At 40.9% G+C, this 19,042-nt stretch overlaps 1 protein-coding gene across 4 annotated transcripts in view; it reads left to right on the top strand.

Moving 5' to 3' along the window:
- slc10a7 (solute carrier family 10 member 7) overlaps positions 1-19,042 on the top strand; it is a 352,662-nt gene that overhangs the window by 2,049 nt on the left and 331,571 nt on the right. For all 4 annotated transcript variants that reach the window (XM_078212292.1, XM_078212284.1, XM_078212300.1 and 1 more), the window contains exons 2-3: positions 3,938-4,020; positions 15,322-15,458. In XM_078212292.1, coding sequence (XP_078068418.1) covers positions 3,938-4,020; positions 15,322-15,458 — 220 coding nt within the window. The remainder of the gene's footprint in view (positions 1-3,937; positions 4,021-15,321; positions 15,459-19,042) is intronic.

Genomic DNA, 19,042 nt, shown 5'->3' with positions numbered 1-19,042 from the left:
TTACGATAAAGGCCAACATGCCATTTGATTGAGGGAGGTAGTGGCGTAGTTGTATTGTCATTGGACTAGTAATCCATAGACCCAAGATAATCCTCTGAGGACCCATGTTGGAATCCCACCATGGCCGATGGTGAAATTTTGAATTGAATATAGTAAAAATCTAGACGTGCAGGTGACCATGAAATCATTGATTGTTGTAAAAACCCATCTGGTTCACTAATATTCTTTAGGGAAGGAAAATTGCCATCCTCACCTGGTCTGGCTACATGTGACTCCAGAGCCTTAGTAATGTAAACATCCTCTGAAATGGCCTAGCAAGGCACTCAGTTCAAGGGCAATAAATGCAGGCCCAGCCAGCAATGCTCCAGATCTCATGAATGAATTTAAAATGCTTTCTGCATGTTAATTTTCCATGTTTTGTGTATAAGAACACCTTTAGACGCCAACATTTAGTAGTTTCTCACCGTTTTTAAAAAAAAAAATTCTCCATCCAATGCGACTAACTCTTGGTTTGGTACTATATTCTATCTGCCACTTTCTTGCCCATTCACTTAACATGTCACTATCGCCTTTTCAGACTCTTTGGCTGGAATTTTATAGCTGTTTGTGCCGATGGGATTCTTTGGTCTTTCTGCAATGAACGGAGATTTGGCTTAGTGCCAAATTCTCCATCCTCGTTTGTAGCGGCACTGGCCGTGAACAGCCGGAAAATTCTGGCCTTTGTGTCCACCTCACAGCTTATTTTCCCACCTAGCTTTGTAGCAATGCTGGATACAGTATAATCAGTCCCTCATCTAACTCATTAGTATATATTGTAAAAAGCTGATACCCATCATCAGTCCTTGTGGTATTCCACTAGTATCAATTTGCCAAACATATGATCTGTTTATTCTGTGTTCTGTCTTTTAACCTTCTATCAATATTGTTGCCATCCTTTACCTTCTAAAATTCCTCAGGCTTGCTACCCTTGGCAACATAAACCTCTTCATTTAATCTATGCTATCCTTAAATTAGCTACAGATTGCAACATATTGAAACTATATTTTGAAATGTTGTATAATTGTGCAATCATTTTAATACTTTGCTTTAATTTTCATTGTCCATAACATTCACAGTTGTCATTTTTATTTGTATTCTCATCAAAATTTGGCAGTTGCTGCCATGATACTTTTTTCAATAAACCACTTTTCTATCTGCAGATGGATCATTTTTCACCTGGAGTTTTATTTCTCAATAGAATGCATATTTATTGAGATTATGAAATATTTCTTTAATTGTTTGCTATTGCTTATTGTCTAATACCTATTGATCTAATTTCCTATTTACCTTAGCCAACTTGTCTCTCACATCCAAGTAATTAACTCTATTTAAGTCTTATGCTCTTGTTTTAGACTTCCTCTTGATTCAATGTGCAAATCTATCATAATTTTTCCCAAAGGATCTCTTCATGTGAAATTACTAATTAATCCTGTCTCATTACGGAAGAGAAAATCTAAAACAGCCTTTTCTGTAATTGGTTCCATGTTGTTCTAGGAAGCTGTTTGAACGTGTTCCATGATTTTGTCCTTTAGCTACTTTTTCCAATTTGATTTGTCCAATCTATATGAAAATTCAAGTCTCCCATCGTTATTACATCACTTTTATTACAAGCTCTCCTTGGCTTTTTTCCATTCATTCATGGTCATTAATGGCGAGTCCAGCATTTATTATCCACCCCTTATTTCCCTTGAGGAGGTAGTGGTGAGCCACCTTTTTTTGAACCCTCAGTCCATGTTATGTCGGAACATCCACAGTATTGTTAGGAATGGAGTTCCAGGATTTTGACCCAGCATTGTCAAGGAACACACATATTTCCAAATCAGGATGGTGTGCAACTTGTAAGGGAACTTGCAGGTGGTGGTTTTGCTGCATTGTTCTTTTTGATGATAGAGGTTGGAAGTTTGAAAAGTGCTGTCAAAGGCGCTTTGGCAAGTTGCTGCAGTGCATCTTGTAGATGGTGTACACTGTTGCCACTGTGTCCCAGAGGTAGAGGGAGTGAATATTTAAGGTTGTGGATGGGGTGCCAATCTCTTTTTTTTTCTTGGATGGTATTGAACTTCTTGAATATTGTAGCAGCACCATTCCAAGTAAGTGGAGAATATTCCATCGCATGTTTGACTTGTGTCCTGTAGACGGTGGACTTGATTAATACTTTGTCCAGTATTTTGCCTACTGTTAGAAGACCTCTTATTCTGACCTGTACTGACTCTACTTTCTGCTCTTCTTTGCCAAGATCCTTTCTCACTTCTGTCCTTGGATCATCCTTTATTATCAAGCCCAACACTCCCATCCCAACCCTATCTTTTGTTTCTGTCAAGTACGCTGGCATATTCAGTTCTCTTTTGCCTTGGTCACAATGCAACTATGTTTCTGTTACAGTTGTTCAAACAAATTCATTTGTCTCTTTTTGTGCCATTACTTTGTCTCTTTTATAAGAATGCTTTGTGCATTCATATACAGTGCCTTTAATTTTAACTTTTACAGTTTTCCCCTGATTGTAACCTTATTCAATCATGTATCATTATTGTTAAACTCTGTCCCTTCCTGTCACACTCTTTATCCTACCCAAATTGTGACATTGCTCTATGGCCTTGACTTTTCTCTTTTTAGATTTATAAATTTCCACTCACCTGAACTCTTACCCACCCAATCCCAATTTAGTTGTAAACCCTGTCTACAACCTGGATTATTTGGTACTGGTCCTAATCAGGTTTGTGTGAAGCCTAACAGAACAGTTCCCTCTTTTTCCATTGCTGGCATTGTGCCTCATGAATAGAAATTTCTGATTCCCATGCAGTCAAGTTTCTTGATTAATCCTAGGCCAATTTATGTGTCTCAAGAATTAATCCAGAAATTATGTTCTTTGTGGTTCTTAATTCATTTGGAACCTACTTCCTGAAACTCCCTCAGCAGAGCCACATTCCTGGTTCTGCTGACATTGTTGATTTCTACATAGGCCAGGAGAACTGGACATACCCACTGTTGCTCCAAAGTTAGACTTGTAGGGAGATGTATTTTAACCTTTCAAAACAGATTATCAGGTCACTCATTTGTTTGCTGCTTCTGGAAACTTGTGCCCAAATAGGCCGCTGCATTTATCTATGTAACAGTGACTGAATTTTTAAAAATAATGGTGCTTTTGGCAACCGTAATAAAGCTTATTTGTTCACTCTGGAAAATGTGGTGGTATGTTTTTATTTCTTTTCAAGAAAGTGATGAAAATGCAATCATTTTAGTTGTTAAAACAAGTAAATTTTTTGCTAGAAAATGTGACGAAACATTTACAGAAATTCAGCTGAATTAATGCATTTCTATTTTGTTACACATTTTAATTTGCGCTTAAAAGTTTGAGGTGATTAGTATTCATGTTCAGTTGAATTTGAGATGAACTGGAGAACAGATAACTGCTAAAGCCAATAAATTAACTGAGTTGAAATTAGTATGATTCTACATAATTCAAAAAAGATTTCTGATGTTTTAGAAGAGAAATTTCATTAGAATCATAATGTATATTTTAACAATTTATACAGGGAAAATATATTATGTTTGTAGACTTTGCAGTATAATATGAGGAAAAAATAGTGTAACTCTGATGTTTTTCTAAAAGAGGTTGTGAAATGTTTTGATTTAAATCCGTAAATCTGCCCTTTGTTTTTACATAACTTTAACACTTCAAATGTGAGTACATTTACAATTAAAACTGTATTTTTATAATTAATTTACTATTTTACAGAATAAAAAGCCAGTAGAATCACTTGCCATTTAGAAGACAGTCAATTATTTTACTGTTTATCTACAAGTGTCACTGACTAATGCAAAACAAAATCTGTGCAATGGCTATTTTAAGGAGGATTGAAGGGTGAGAGTTTTAATTAAAATTGTGTTTTTTTTTATATAGGACCATTGAGGCCAGAGATTACTATAACTTATGTTGCTGTTTCAACGATATTTTTAAACAGTGGACTCTCATTAAAGACTGAGGTAGGCTTTTTACGATTCAAAGCTAACGCATCAAATAAATGGGCTTGTAGAGCATTGGTGATCAACCAAAACCTTGATGATGAGAAATTCTAACAATACTAGTGTTTAACCTGTATTTCATTTTTAATGCTTTGCATCTTGTGCATTCCATGATGTAATTGTATTTAAGCAGCAGTTAGTTGCATCCAGTTATTAATATGTGGAGTCGGTGCCAGTACTCTATCCAGTGTACTTTCTTGTATCCTACCATGTTAATTTGGAAAACGTTTTTGTTTTTATCAACGTTGAAAGCCTACATTAATAGATACTAATTTTTTGGGGTGCAGCATATTTTAAAGGTCTATTGTAGGACATGTGAACTTTTCCACTTTGACACGAAGATAGAAGAACAGCATATTAATTGAATGGGGCAAGATTACAGAACTGTGTGGTACAGAAGAATCTGGGTTTCCTGGTACATGAATATGTGATGTAATATTTAAGTACAGCAAGTGATTAAAAAGGCAGATGGAACGTTGGCTTTTATGGCAGAGAAAATTGTGTGTAAAAGTCCAGCTGTATGGAGACGTAGAGTACATCTTGGGGGTACTGTATACATTTTTTTTGGTTTTCTTATTTAAGAAGGGATATAATAGCATTAGAGAAAGTTCACTTGACTGATTCCTGTGTTGAAGGGCTTGTCTTAAGAGGAAAGGTTGAGCAGGTTGGGCCTGGTAATCTTACTGAAATATGAAAGATGCTGTGGGGACTTGACAGGGTGAGGCTGAAAGGATGTTTCCCCTTGTGGGAGAGTCTAGAACTAGAGGACACAGATTAAATATTAGGGGTTTCCTTTGGATAGTTCTGACCATCCTATGCCAATAGTTACCCAGAACAAATTGGAAGAATTAGAACCACTTCTATGGGGCCCTGCCACCCGAACTATTGGGGCTTGGGCCACTATCTGTGCAGAATTTGCACGTTCTGCCCATGTCTGCAAGGGTTTCCTCCTGGTGCTCTGGTTTCCTCCCACAGTCCGAAAGATGTGCTAGTTAGGTGCATTGGCCATGCTAAATTCTCCCTCAGTGTATCCAAACAGGTTCCAGAGTGTGGTGACCACGGGATTTTCACAGGAACTTCATTGCAGTGTTAATGTAAGCCTACTTGTGACTAATACACAAACTACTTTTTCCCGGTACTGTCTAAGTGGCCTCTTTGCCTCCAGTTCAACAGCGCTCCATTGAAAGACTCAGGAGCATGCTGCCCTGCGCAATTCTTCTTCGGCTTGGTAGGTCAGGTGAGTCAGGATCACTAAGGTTACAAGGTAAAAAGGTGGGTCAGAGCGGTAGTCTGACTCTGATTGCCATTCCACAAAAGTTCAGGTTTGGAATTACGTATGATAATACTGTCGTCTTTGTTTTCGACACCGTAGTTACCACTGCTGACCATATCCATAGCAATGGCTGTCCCAATAATGGCCAGCATTGTCTCCTCCATGGGGGTGAAGGCATGAGGGCATGCCAGTTCGCCTCCAGTTACCTCATACAGCCACTGGTTATGCACCACCTTGTCCTACAGATGAAGCACACTTTTAAAAATTAATTCAGGGGATGTGGGCGTCGCTGGCTGGGCCAGCATTTCTTGCTCATCCCCGAGGGCATTTAAGAGTCAACCACATTTCTGTGGGTCTGGTGTCACGTATAGGCTAGACCACGTAAGGACAGCAGATTTCCTTCCCTAAAGGACATTAGTGAACCAGATGTGTTTTTGCGACAATCGGCAATGGTTTCATGGTCATCATTAGACTTTTAATTCCAGATTTATATTGAATTCAAATTTCACCATCTGCCGTGATGGGATTCGAACCTGGGTCCCCAGACCATTACCCAGGGTCTCTGGATTACTAGTCCAGTGACAACACAATATCACCGCGTCTGCCTCCCTATGTGTCAGCAAGTGTCTTGCAATTTTTTTGGCTGATGTGGCTGTTGCGTTGGAATAGCTGGCAGTGTGTGCAAGTCTGAGATGTGGGTGTGAGACTTGCAGCTAAATATGTGCAGGTGAGGTGAAACCTAAGAATGTTGAGGTACAAGTCTTGATGAATATTGTCGGCAGGTAAATTATGAAGTTGTGGTGATTTTCACAGTTGCTGAGGCTACTGTTACAGTTGGCAAGGTATGTCATTTAAAGATGCATTTACCTACCCTGGCACACTTGTTGCAGCAGTACATGTATATCCTTACGGCTCAACTGCTGACATTGTCCCGCTTGCTCCCACTGCTTTTTTGTCTGATAGTCTGGAGGGCCTCCTCTCCCACCTCCCCGTGGATCATAGAATCCCTACAGTGCAGAAGGAGGTCATTCGGCCCATCGAGTCTACACCGACAACAATCCCATCCAGGCCCTATCCCCGTAACCCCAAATATTTACCCGTTACTCCATCTAACCTATGCATCCCGGGACACTAAGGGGCAATTTAGCAATGGCCAGTCAACCTAATCTGCACATCTTTGGACTGTGGGAGGAAACTGGAGCACCCGGGGGAAACCCATGCAGACACGGGGAGAATGTGCAAACTCCACACAGACAGTGACCCAAGCCGGGAATCGAACCTGTGTCCCTGGACATGTGAGGCAGCGGTGCTAACTACTGTGCCACGGTGGATACAGGACATTGTGTTTTCCTCCTTTCCCCTAAGCTTACTATTGGATTATTTGAAAATGTTTGCACCCTCTTTCTTTCCTGTTGTGCTCACCTTTCCCAGGGTCATATTCTCTCTACCACAGCTCCCAGCACTTGCACCAGTCAGAATTGATCTCCCCTGTAAGGGTGCATTTATTTCAAGCGGTACAGGCTAGCCACTCAAAATATTGGTCCTTTGCTGGTGCACCTGTTTTTTTTTGGGAGAGCTATTTATTTAGCTCCTGCTGATTCCTATTCTTTGTGGATAGCTTTTATACTTGTGCTGTTTCATTTCTTATTTTCTTGAATATTTTGACTTTTTAGAAATTTAAAGCCAACTTAGATTTGATCAGTTCCTCTTTAAATATCTATGGAAGCAGTTAGAGATTTTCCATATAAAAGTAAAATACAGTAGATGCTAGAAAATGGAAATAGAAACAGAAAATATTGGAAATAGTCAGCAGGCCAAGGAGCATCTGCAGACAGAGAAACTGAGTTAACGTTTCAGGTGACCTCTCATAAGAAAAGTTCTGACATCAGTTCTGAAGAAAAGTTACCCCTCTTTCTCTTGGCATAGATGCTACCTGTTTCGCTGAGTATTTCCAGCATTTTCTATTTTTATTTTTATGTTAGTTTGTGCATTTGAATAACTGGATCACATTCAAAAATTATATATTTTATTTCTAAATATGCATCACTAAAAAAAAGTATCTTTGTTTCTCGCCCAAGCTCTATGAACATAATGAATCAGGAGCAGGAGTAGGCTGTTTGGCCCTTTGAACCTGCTTCACCATTTGATAAAATCTGCTTGTGGCCTCAACCTTCTTTTCCCCGATTCCCTTTGACAATCAAGAATCTATCTAACTCTGCTTATCTAACTATCTTTATATTCAATGATCTTGCCTCCACTTCTCTCTGGGGAAGTGAATTCCACAGACTAACGACGCTCTAAGAGAAAAAATTCTCATCGCTGTCTTAAATGGTAGACTCCTAATTTTTAAACTGTGTCCCTGAGTTTTAGACTCTCCCACAAGGGGAAATATTCTTTCACCATCCACCCTGTCAAGTCTCCTCAGGACCTTGTATGTTTCGATAAGATCACTTCTTATTCTTCTAAACTCCAGTGGATACAGGCCCATTCCAGTCCAACCTTTTGTCATAAGACAACATCTTCATCCCAGGAATTAGTTGAGTGACTCTTTTGTTAACTGATTCTAGTGTAATTATATCCTTCTTTTAGTATGGAGACCAAAACTGTACACAGTATTTCAGATGTGGTCTCACCAGCTATACAACAGTAGGAAAAAGTGCCTAATTTTATATTCTATTATTTTTGCAATAAAAGCCAACATTCTTCCATTTACCTTCCTAATCATTCCTGCATACTTGTGATTCATGAACTGGGGCACCCAGACCTCTCGCAGATTTCTTTCTTCATCCAAGTGATGTTGGCTTTGCTGGCTAGGCCAGCATTTATTGTCCATCCCTAATTGTCCTTGAGAAAGTGATGGTGCACTGTCTTATTGAACTGCTGCAGTCTACGTGGTGTAGGTGCACCCACAGTGCTGTTAGGGAGAGAGTTCCAGGATTCTGACCCAGTGACAGTGAAGGAATGGCGATATATTTCCAAGTCAGGATGGTGATTGGCATCGGGGGAGACTTCCAGATGGTGGTGTTCCCATATATCTGCTGCCTTTCTTCTTCTAGATGGTAGTGTTTATGGGTTTGGAAATGCTGCCTAAGGAGCCTTGTTGAGTTCCTTCAGTGAAACTTGTAGATGGTACACACTGCAGCTACTGTGTGTCAGTGGTGGAGGGAGTGAATTTTTGTGGATGGGTTGCCAGTTAAGCAGGCTGCTTTGTCATAGATGTTATTGAGCTCTGAGTGTTGTTGAAACTGCACTTATTCAGGTAAGGGGAGAATATTCCATCACACTCCTGATTTGTGGCTTGTAGATTGTGGACAGGCTTTGGGGAGTCAGGAGGTGAGTTACTCACTGTAGGATTCCTAGCCTCTGACTTACTCTTGTAGGCAGAGTGTTTATATGTCTAGTCCAGTTCAGTTTCTGGTCAATGGCTACAATTGAGATCTGCAATGTCTCTTTTAAATAATATGCTGCTTTTCTATTCTTAGTACCGAAGTGGACAAGTTCACATTTTCTCATATTATACCCCATTTGCTAAGTTTTTGCCCACTCACTTAACTTATTTATATCCTTTTGCAAACTCCTTGGGCGGGATTTTACAGCCTCGCTCATCCCGAAACTGTAAAATCCCACCTGAGTTCAACGGACCTTCCCATGCTCCCACGGTTCCCGTGGCGGGCAGGCCGGTAAAATTCTGGCCCTTGTGTTCCCTTCACAACTTACTCTCCTACCTATCTTTTTGACATCCGCAAATTTAGCAACTGTTGTTTAGCAATTGATATAGATCGTAAATAGTTGAGGCCACAGCACTGATCTATGTGGCACTCCACTAGTCACGTCTTGTCAACTCTCAAATTACCATTTATCCCAACTCTCTGCTTCCTGTTAACTAATCAATCCTCTACCCATGCTAATATGCCACCCCAACACCATGAACTCTTTGTGTCGGAACCTTTGAATTGGCACCTTATCAAATGTCTTTTGGGAACATCTGCAGGTTCCACTTTTTCCAAGTTGTTTGTTACTTAATGAATTCTAATCCATTAATTACTCACACTATTCCCTTTCAGAAAACAATGTTGACTCTGCCTGATTGCATTAAGATTTTCTAAGTATCCTGTTATAGCCTCCTTAATAATAGATTCTATTTGGTTCTACAGATTCTATTCTGTAGGTTAATCAGTGAAATTTGCAACATTGATATTGAGTTAAGCTTGGAATAATGTTCTGATTGTAGCTAGCAGTTTATTTTTAACTCTTTATAACCAACAACTGAACTATGGGCACCTCCAAGATAAAACAAAGACAAATTCTTCATTTTGAGAATATCTTTGCATTTTATTACACATTAGGGATAAATATTCCAATATTTGCTTTAAAAGATGGATGTAGATGGGATTCTCCAATCTCGTCCGTATCCATCCCACTGCCAGCGAGAATTGAGAATTTGGCACTCGGCCAGAACTCCATTCACTGCAGCAGCATTAGAGAATCCCAGCTGCAGATATATATATATATATAGGATATTTCAATTGATCAAAAATCAGTCAACAGATAATGTAGGAAACATGATAAATACAGGACCCAAAAAAGTGAATTGAACCAAGCACCACAAAACTGGTCAATCAAATTATTCAATTTTTTTCCCAGCCCTTGGAACGGTTATGAAATTCCCTCACATGACTGGATACAAATGTGTGATAATGAAAGTCATACTGTAATTTTGGAGTTAAACAACGTTAAACTTGCACGTCATTGTTGTAAGATATTCTTCAAATACCTTGCTTCCACACAGCATTTTCCCCTCAGAATATTGGATTATACTTTGTTTTCAGAACATAAAATTATTTAACTGGGCTAGGGAATTAGAAACATAGAAAATAGAAGCAGAAGTAAGCCATTCAGCCCTTTGAGCCTGCTGTGCCATTCATTTTGATCATGGCTAATCATCAAATTCAATATTCTAATCCTGCCCTTTCCCCCCCCCCCCCCCACAAGAGAAAAAAACTTGGATTTATATAGTGCCTTTTAATGCCCTCAAAATCTCCCAAACACTCTCAACTAGCAGTTTACTTTGAACTATGATCGCTATTGTAGGACAACTTCGGACTGGAGAAAATAGTTTAGAGAGAGGCTCACTATCTAACTCAATTCGATTATTTTCAATAACTGCAATCTTTGAGATGATATAATGCATTATAGGACTGACAACATCAGTAGCCAAGAATTTGAATAAACAAATCTTAGAATCCCTACAGCACAGAAAGAGGCCATTCAGCCCATCGAGTCTGCACCGACCACAATCCCACCCAGGCCCTATCCCCATATCCCTACATATTTTACCCACTAATCCCTCTAACCTACGCATCTCAGGACACTAAGGGCAATTTTAGCTTGGTCAATCAACCTAAGCCGCACATCTTTGGACTGTGGGAGGAAACCGGAGCACCCGGAGGAAACCCACGCAGACACGAGGAGAATGTGCAAATTCCACACAGACAGTGACCCATGCCGGGAATCGAACGCAGGTCCCTGGAGCTGTGAAGCAGCAGTGCTAACCACTGTGCTACCGTGTAGTACCGTTAAGTAGTTTATAACCTCCTATCCTAAATTAATTTGATTCTCGTATCTTAGATGTGTCTTATGGATGAATCCCTAATCTCTTTTCTTTTGAGATTGTCTATCCTTGCCTCAAGTCTTGGGTAAGCTTTTGGTAATTTGCCTGGGAAAATGAATGTGTCTTATTATATTTAGCTACTAAACTTATCTTCGATTTCCATTGGATCTCACTTAAACTTTTGAAAACAATGGATTGTACCATGAGATGGAATTTTAAACTTTAAATTTTGGACCTGCCACATAAACACAGTGGCTACAGGAGCAGGTCAGAGGCAAGAAATAGTGCAGTGAGTAACTCGCCACCTGACTTCCCAAAGCCTGACCATCATCTACAAGGCACAAGTCAGGATTATGATGGAATACTCCCCACTTGCCTGGATGGGTGTGCTCCAACAACACTCAAGAAGTTTGACACCATCCAGGGCAAAGCAGCCCGCCTGATTGGCACCATATCTACAAACATTCAATCCCTCCAACACCGACACTCAGTAGCAGCAGTGTGTACTACCTACAAGATACACTGCAGCAATTCACCAAAGATCCTTAGACAGCACCTTCCAAATCCACGAGCACTTGCATCTAGAAGAACAAGGGCAGCAGATAAATGGGAACGCCACCACCTGCAAGTTACTCTCCAAGACACTCACCAACCTGACTTGGAAGTATATCACCATTCCTTTTCAGTTGCTGGGTCAAAATCCTGGAATTCCCTCCCTAACGACATTGTGGGTCAACCCACAGCATGTGAACTGCAGCGATTCAAGAAGGCAGGTCATCACCACCTCAAAGGCAACTCTGGATGGGCAATAAATGCTGGCCATCCAGTATAGTCCATGTCCCACGAATGAATAAAAAAAATTCAATTAATTTATTTCACAAAAAAATGAGTTGCGTAAATAATGACAATATAGTTGCATGTATTTCTCTGATTGCATTTAATCTGGAACTGAGTGGGAAGTTCCCATGGCTTTTCCAGCAGTTGAAAGCTGGTTGGCATCTGTTGGGAAGGATGACCATGCTCAACAGGGCATGGTGACACAGTGGTTAGCACTGCTGCTTCACAGCGCCAGGGACCCAGGTTCATTTCTTGGATGATTGTCTGTATGGAGTTTGCATATTCTCCCCATGTCTGCGTAGGTTTCCTCCGGGTGCTCAGGTTTCCACCCACAGTCCAAAAATGTTAGGTGGATTAGCCATGATAAATGCACAGGGTTTCAGAGATAGGATGAGGGGGCGGGATGAGCCTGAGTAAAATGCTCATTTGGAAAGGTGGTGGAAACTTGATGGGCCGAATAGTCTCCTCCTGCACTGTAGGGATTCGAATAGGTAAACCCAACCCCACAAAAAATGCTGCAGCCTAGCCTTCCCCTGCAAGATCCTGCTAGAGCCTCCTTGCATTTCATTACTGTGATGGAAGCTTGCTGTGTGCACGATAACAAAGAACAATACAGCACAGGAACAGGCCCTTCAGCCCTCCAAGCTCACGCCGCTCCCTGGTCCAAACGAGACCATTCTTTTGCATCCCTCCATTCCCACTCCGTTCATGTGGCTATCTAGATAAGTCTTAAACGTTCCCAGTGTGTCCGCCTCCACCACCTTGCCTGGCAGCGCATTCCAGGCCCCCACCACCCTCTGTGTAAAATACGTCCACCTCTATTAAGTCACCCCTCATCCTCCGTCTTTCCAGTGAGAACAACCCCAGTTTACCCAATCTCTCCTCATAACTAAGCCCTTCCATACCAGGCAACATCCTGGTAAACCTCCTCTGCACTCTCTCTAAAGCCTCCACGTCCTTCTGGTTGTGTGGCGACCAGAACTGGGCGCAGTATTCCAAATGCGGCCAAACCAACGTTCTATACAACTGCAACATCAGACCCCAACTTTTATACTCTATGCCCCGTCCTATAAAGGCAAGCATGCCATATGCCTTATTCACTACCTTCTCCACCTGTGACGTCACCTTCAAGGATCTGTGGACTTGCACATCCAAGTCCCTCTGCGTATCTACACCCTTTATAGTTCTGCCATTTATTGTATAGCTCCCCCCTACGTTAGTTCTACCAAAATGCATCACTTCGCATTTATCTGGATTGAACTCCATCTGCCATTTCTTTGCCCAAATTTCCAGCCTATCTATATCCTTCTGTAGCCTCTGACAATGTTCCTCACTGTCTGCAAGTCCAGCCATTTTCGTGTTTGGCCACTTAATAGTGACTTCAGTTAGTGGAACACATACTATGTTTAGCACCTGGCAGTGTTTTTCACATTGTGCTAAGGTGCTATGAAAAAGATCGGTTCTTTTTCATTGTTATATTAATAAAGCACTATATGTACTATTCAGGCTAAAATTAGAAAAAGCTGATACTTATTTGCAGCAGATCAGTATACACCATACCACTCTTGTTCATGTTTCCACAGTGATATAGCTCATTACTTTTCTTCCCCCTTTTAAGGTATGATGAAAGAAAGAACTTGTATTTATACAATGCTTTTAACATCCTGAGGATAGCCACAGCTCTCCAAAACAATTAAGTACTTTTGAAGTGTAATTGTGGTTCTATTATAGGGAAATTCAGCAACAAATCTGTGCACAGCAAAGTCCAACAAAGAACAGTGAGATCCAAAACTATTTTAGTAATATTGGTTGACGGATAAATATTAGCCAGGATACTAAAAAAGAATTGCCTTTTCCTCCTCAAACTGTCATGGGATCTTTTATATTCATTGGAAATTGGGCCTCCTTTTAACTTCTCATTTGAAAGTTAGCACATTGGTGGAGCAGCCCCATTAGCTGGCTTATGTTCTAGGCTAAAACATCTTAAACTGCTTCATCATTGACCTCCCTCATCATAAGGTCAGATATAGGAATGTGTGTTAATGATTGCACCATGTAATTGCTCAGATAAAAAATCTGGCTGTGCCCATCTGCAGCAAGACCTGGACAACATTTAGGCTTGGGCTAATGAGTGGTAAGTAACATTCATGCCACACAAGTGTAAGGTAATGACCATCTCCAACAAGAGAGAATCTGACCATTCCCCATGACATTCAAAAGGCATTATCATTGCTGAATCGACATGATCCTGGGGGTTTCCATTAACCAGAGCCTTAACTGGACCAGCAAGAGCAGGTCAGAGTCTGGGAATTCTTCCTACTTTCATGGATTCATGTAACTCCAGCAACACTCAAGAAAATCAATGCTATCCAGGCCAAAGAGGTTTGCTTGATCTGAACCCCATCCACCACCTTAAACATTCACTCCTGCTACCACCCACTCTGAGTGGCAGTAGTGTGTACCATCACCAAGATGAGCAGCAGCAACTTGCCCAGACTCCTTCAAAAGCACCTTCCAAACCTGTGACCTCTACCACCTGGTTAGGTGTATTGGCCAAGCTAAATTCGCTTTGTGTACCTGAACAGGTGCCGGAGTGTGGCGACTAGGGGATTTTCACAGTAGCTTCATTGCATTGTTAATGTAAGTCTACTTGTGACAACGGCAGCAGGTGCATTGGAACACTGCAACTTGCAAGTTTCCCCCCACCCAGCCCAAGTCACACACCATCCTGACTTGTAAATTCATTGTTTCACCTTCACAAAGTCAAAATACTAGAACGTCCTCCCTGTACAGCACTGTGGGTCTACTACACCAAGGACTGCAATAATTCAATAAGGCAGCTCACTACCACCTTCTCGAGGGCAATTATGGTTGGACAATCAATATTAGCATCACCAACAATGCCCACAGCCCATGAACGAATAAATAAAACCATATTTGGAAGTTTCTGACATGCCTTAAACCCAAAGCCGCCTTATTCAAGAGATGAATGCTACCACTAAGCCAAGGTTGATTTATTGTTTATGCTATGACATTTTTCTGGATATGAAGTGATTAGAAATGTGAATAAATCCATTGCCATGCTGCTAAAAGATGAACAAAGCAATGTTTCTTGTTTGTTGTTTTATACAAAAACAAAATGTTGGAAAAACTCAGCAGGTCTGGCAGCATCTGTGGACAGAGAAAATCCGAAATATTAACTCTATTTTCTCTCTCCACAAATGCTGCCAGACCTGCTGAGTTTTTCCAGCATTATCTGTTTTGTTTCAGATTCCAGCATTCGCATAATTTTGCTTTTATTTTGCTGTTTTATATTTGATAGGAATCAAATCTAAAACAATTTTGATAGAAAAGGTAGGTTTGAGAAGATGGATATTCTAGGCAGAACAGATCTAAAGGTCATTAGAAAGTTTTCTTTAGCATTTAGCTTGTTATTGTTTGGAAAAATGTAAACATTAAAATGCCTGATTTTAGTTTTATTGCAACCTTTTGTTTAAATTTGTATTTTAAAATTGAGTCCTTTTTCTCCCTTATGTTTCAGGAGCTGACTAGTGCTTTGATGCATGTAAAACTTCACATGTTTGTACAGATCTTTACCCTTGGATTTTTCCCAATGGCTGTTTGGTTTTTTCTTAAGTTATTAGCTCTGACATCTATAAACCCATGGCTTTTAAAAGGGTAAGTTTTTTTTTCTCCCCCTCAATTCTATTTGATACATTTTAGTTTCTAAATTGCTTGGAATGTCAACAATATTTGTTTTAATGGTGATGTAAAAATTGCTGCTTTTTAAAAAATTTTATATACGTGATTGGTGATCTGCAGTGAAGGTTCATTCAACATTTTCTGCATGACTCGATGCCCAAAACAAGCGCAGAATTTATTTGATAAAACATGAGAAATGGGCGTGAATTTTTACAATGTTGGAAAAAGTGAACTTCCTCGGAGTGACAATATGAGTCGGATTGCCGCTCTGCTCCAAGTTTCTTTCTTTAAATGAACTTCGATCATATCTCATAGAAACATAGAAACTAGAAGGAGGAATAGGCCATTTGGCCCTTTGAGCCTGCTACGCCATTCATTTTGATCATGGCTGATCATCAAATTCAGTATCCTGATTTCCACTCCCCCCAATATCCCTTGATCCCTTTAGTCCCTCGAGCTGACCTTCTGACTGAGGCTGGGTGAGATTCAGGCAGTGCAGCGTGTGCCTGGAGCCTAGTGTTGAATGCAGCTCAGCCAGATGCAAGAAGGCTACAGCAGCATTTTTACAGCATTAGCTGCCGTAAACCAAGTGAGTTTAAAGGTCCAGTCAAATTTCAAGGTCTGTGACATGCCAGGGAGAAGTTAAGTGTAAGGGGGATCAGATTGGTTTGGGTGTAACCTTGGAAGCTGGGGGGAATGTTTGGTGGTGGTGCATTAGTTGGGATGGGGGGTAAAGACCCCTTGGGGTAGTGCAGTCCCATTGGGGAGGGGGTGGGTGTACACAGAGTTGGGGTCAGAGAGGGAGAAGGGGTTAAGGAAAGCTGTAGGTGGGGGGAGTCACTTGGGATTTCAACTGTGTGGGTAGAGTCCTATGGGGGATTGATCTGAGTCTGCAACAGCTATCCAAAATTAGAAGAGGGTTTTATTCCTTTAAATTTTGATGGTGCGCAGGTCAGGACCATCCTAAGTTTGCGATTTAAATCACCTTTCCGTTTGGTTCCCAGTACAGGGCAGTTTCCCAGGGGAGGTTTGTACTTCTGGGCTGCCATGCAAACCTTACCTCTGGAATGATAGAGAAATACCAGCCTCATCCCTGGCAACACTGACATACATGTATGCAACAAAAATAAGATTTAACATTATGCCGTGAATTTTTCAGATGGCGGGGTCTCTCTTCCTGCCTTCTGAAAAGTTGACAGGGAACACATTGCCACTGAATTCAACTGTCCCGCAGCCATTTCACACTCAAATGTGTGGTAAGTGGCTGCAGGTCTGACTTCTGCCCCTTAGGATGAAGTCCCAACTTGGAGACTTGCCAGCCAATCCGATTAACCAGCAGCTCTCTGGTCCCTGCAACAACAGTGGACAGAAGAAGAAGATATGCACACGGACATCAGAACCTAAGTCCAGGCACCAGAGGCCCAGGTAAGTTCAAAGGTCCCTAGGGCAGGTAAGCGCCAGCTTCCTGTCTGAGGCTTGCCCGCCGCAGCATAAAATTGCTGTATGGTCGGGATGGGCAGGAACCCAGAGGGAATCTCTTCGCTTTAGTTTCACTCCCCTCCCCCTGCCTAAAACCCCACCAATGGAGGAACATAGAATTCTGGTCTATGCAAAAGGCCTTAAGATTATGTTTGAAGATTGGAGATGTCTGAAGTAACAAATTCAAGGCTCAACTTTTTTGTAATAACACATTATTTCTGAACTTGATTTTTTTTAGTTGCCTGACCTCAATTAAGATGTTATTTGTTTACAAAAGTAAGGCTAGTTTCCCACCTGAAATTCAAATGTTAATTACTCAGATACATAGGGCAAATCGTTAATGGGTGGACAAATGAGCATTGTTCTTGGTGCTAAGAAAGGTAATAAATAGGAAAGGTTATCTGTTGTATTGTTGACTAAACTTTATTCTCTGAAGTTCCCAAACATTCTACCCTGTAGCTTATATGCCAGGATAGACAAGTGGTGAAGAAGTCTGAAGAAGCTGCTAGAAAATTTGTCCTTAAGAAAGCTTAACTCCAGTTGTTGCTTGGACTTCAATGTTCTATAAATATAATCTGCATCCAGTGACAGTCTCTTGTCATAGTTGCCTCTGGGGGAAAAACTGCTTTTGGCCTCATCAATGAAAATGTCTTATTTCAGGGAAGAGTCTATTGTGTTCAACATTAAAGAGATGAGGTAGTTGTTAATACTTGGCTGGAGCAGTAGTAGCAGGAATGTAGCATGTTGATGCCATGAACATCAAAGTTGCTGTGCTGCAGCACAACATTTTGAGTAAGCTGAAAAAGGTCATACCAAGGATCCACCACATAAACAGTTTTCTTGATTAATGGAACAGTGCTTCCAACTGCAGATCTGTCTTTTATGTAGAAGTTTAAATATATTGGCTGCCTCCTATTGATCTCCCAGTACAACCTTCCCCAAGTTTTTCCATACCTTCTGTAGTCACATGAAGCATCAGCATTTTTATAGTTCTGATTAAAAAGCAAAGTGCTGGAAATGCACAGTTACGTGACAGGTACCTGAGAGAAAGATTGATTGTTTTGGGTAAAAGCTTTCATTGGATCTTTTTTATTGTAATTCTCTTTGACTACATGATCTTAAGGCACAACATTTATAGATGAATTGAACTTTATACTTGGATGAGACATTTGAAAGCTATAATTTCTTCTAATATAAAAGCAAAATACTGGATGCTGAAATTCTGAAATAAGACCATAAGACATAGGAGCAGAATTAGGCCACTCGGTCCATCGAGTTTGCTCCGCTATTCAATCATGGCTGATATTTTTCTCATCCCCATTCTCCTGTCTTTTCCCCATTACCCCTGATCCCCTTGTTAATCAAGAACCTATCTATCACTGTCTTATAGACACTCAATGACCTGGCCTCCACAGCCTTCTGCAGCAAAGAGTTCCACAGATTCACCACTCTCTGGCTGAAGAAATTCCTCCTCATCTCTGTTTTAAAAGATCGTCCCTTTAGCCTGAGGTTGAGCCCTCTGGTTCTAGTTTTTCCTACTAGTGGAAACATCCTCTCCACATCCACTCTATCCAGTATCCTGTAAGTTTCAATAAGATCCTCCCTCATCCTTCTAAAGCCAGAGTCCTCAACTGTTCCTCATACGACAAGTCCTTCATTCTTGTGAACCTCCTCTGGACCCTTTCCAAGGCCAGCACATCCTTCCTTAGATACCGGGCCCAAAACTGCTCATAATACTCTAAATGGGGTCTGACTAGAGCCTTATACAGCCTCAGAAGTACATCCCTGCTCTAGTATTCTAGCCCTCTTGACATGAATGCTAACATTGCCGACTGAACCTGCATGTTAACCTTAAGAGAATCTTGAACAAGGACTCCCAAGTCCCTTTGTGTTTCTGATTTCCTAAGCATTTCCCCATTTAGAAAATAGCCTATGCCTCCATTTCTCCTTATAAAGTGAATAACCTCACACTTTTCCACATTGTATTCCATCTGCCACTTCTTTGCCCACTCTCTTAGACTGTCCAAGTTCTTCTGTAGCCCCCTGCTTGCTCAATACTACCTGTGCCTCTACATATCTTT

This window comes from Mustelus asterias, chromosome 1 (genome assembly GCF_964213995.1).
Source record: "Mustelus asterias chromosome 1, sMusAst1.hap1.1, whole genome shotgun sequence".
Lineage (NCBI taxonomy): Eukaryota > Metazoa > Chordata > Chondrichthyes > Carcharhiniformes > Triakidae > Mustelus > Mustelus asterias.
The sequence above is the reverse complement of the archived record's forward strand: the minus strand, read 5'-3'. Positions and strand labels throughout refer to the sequence as shown.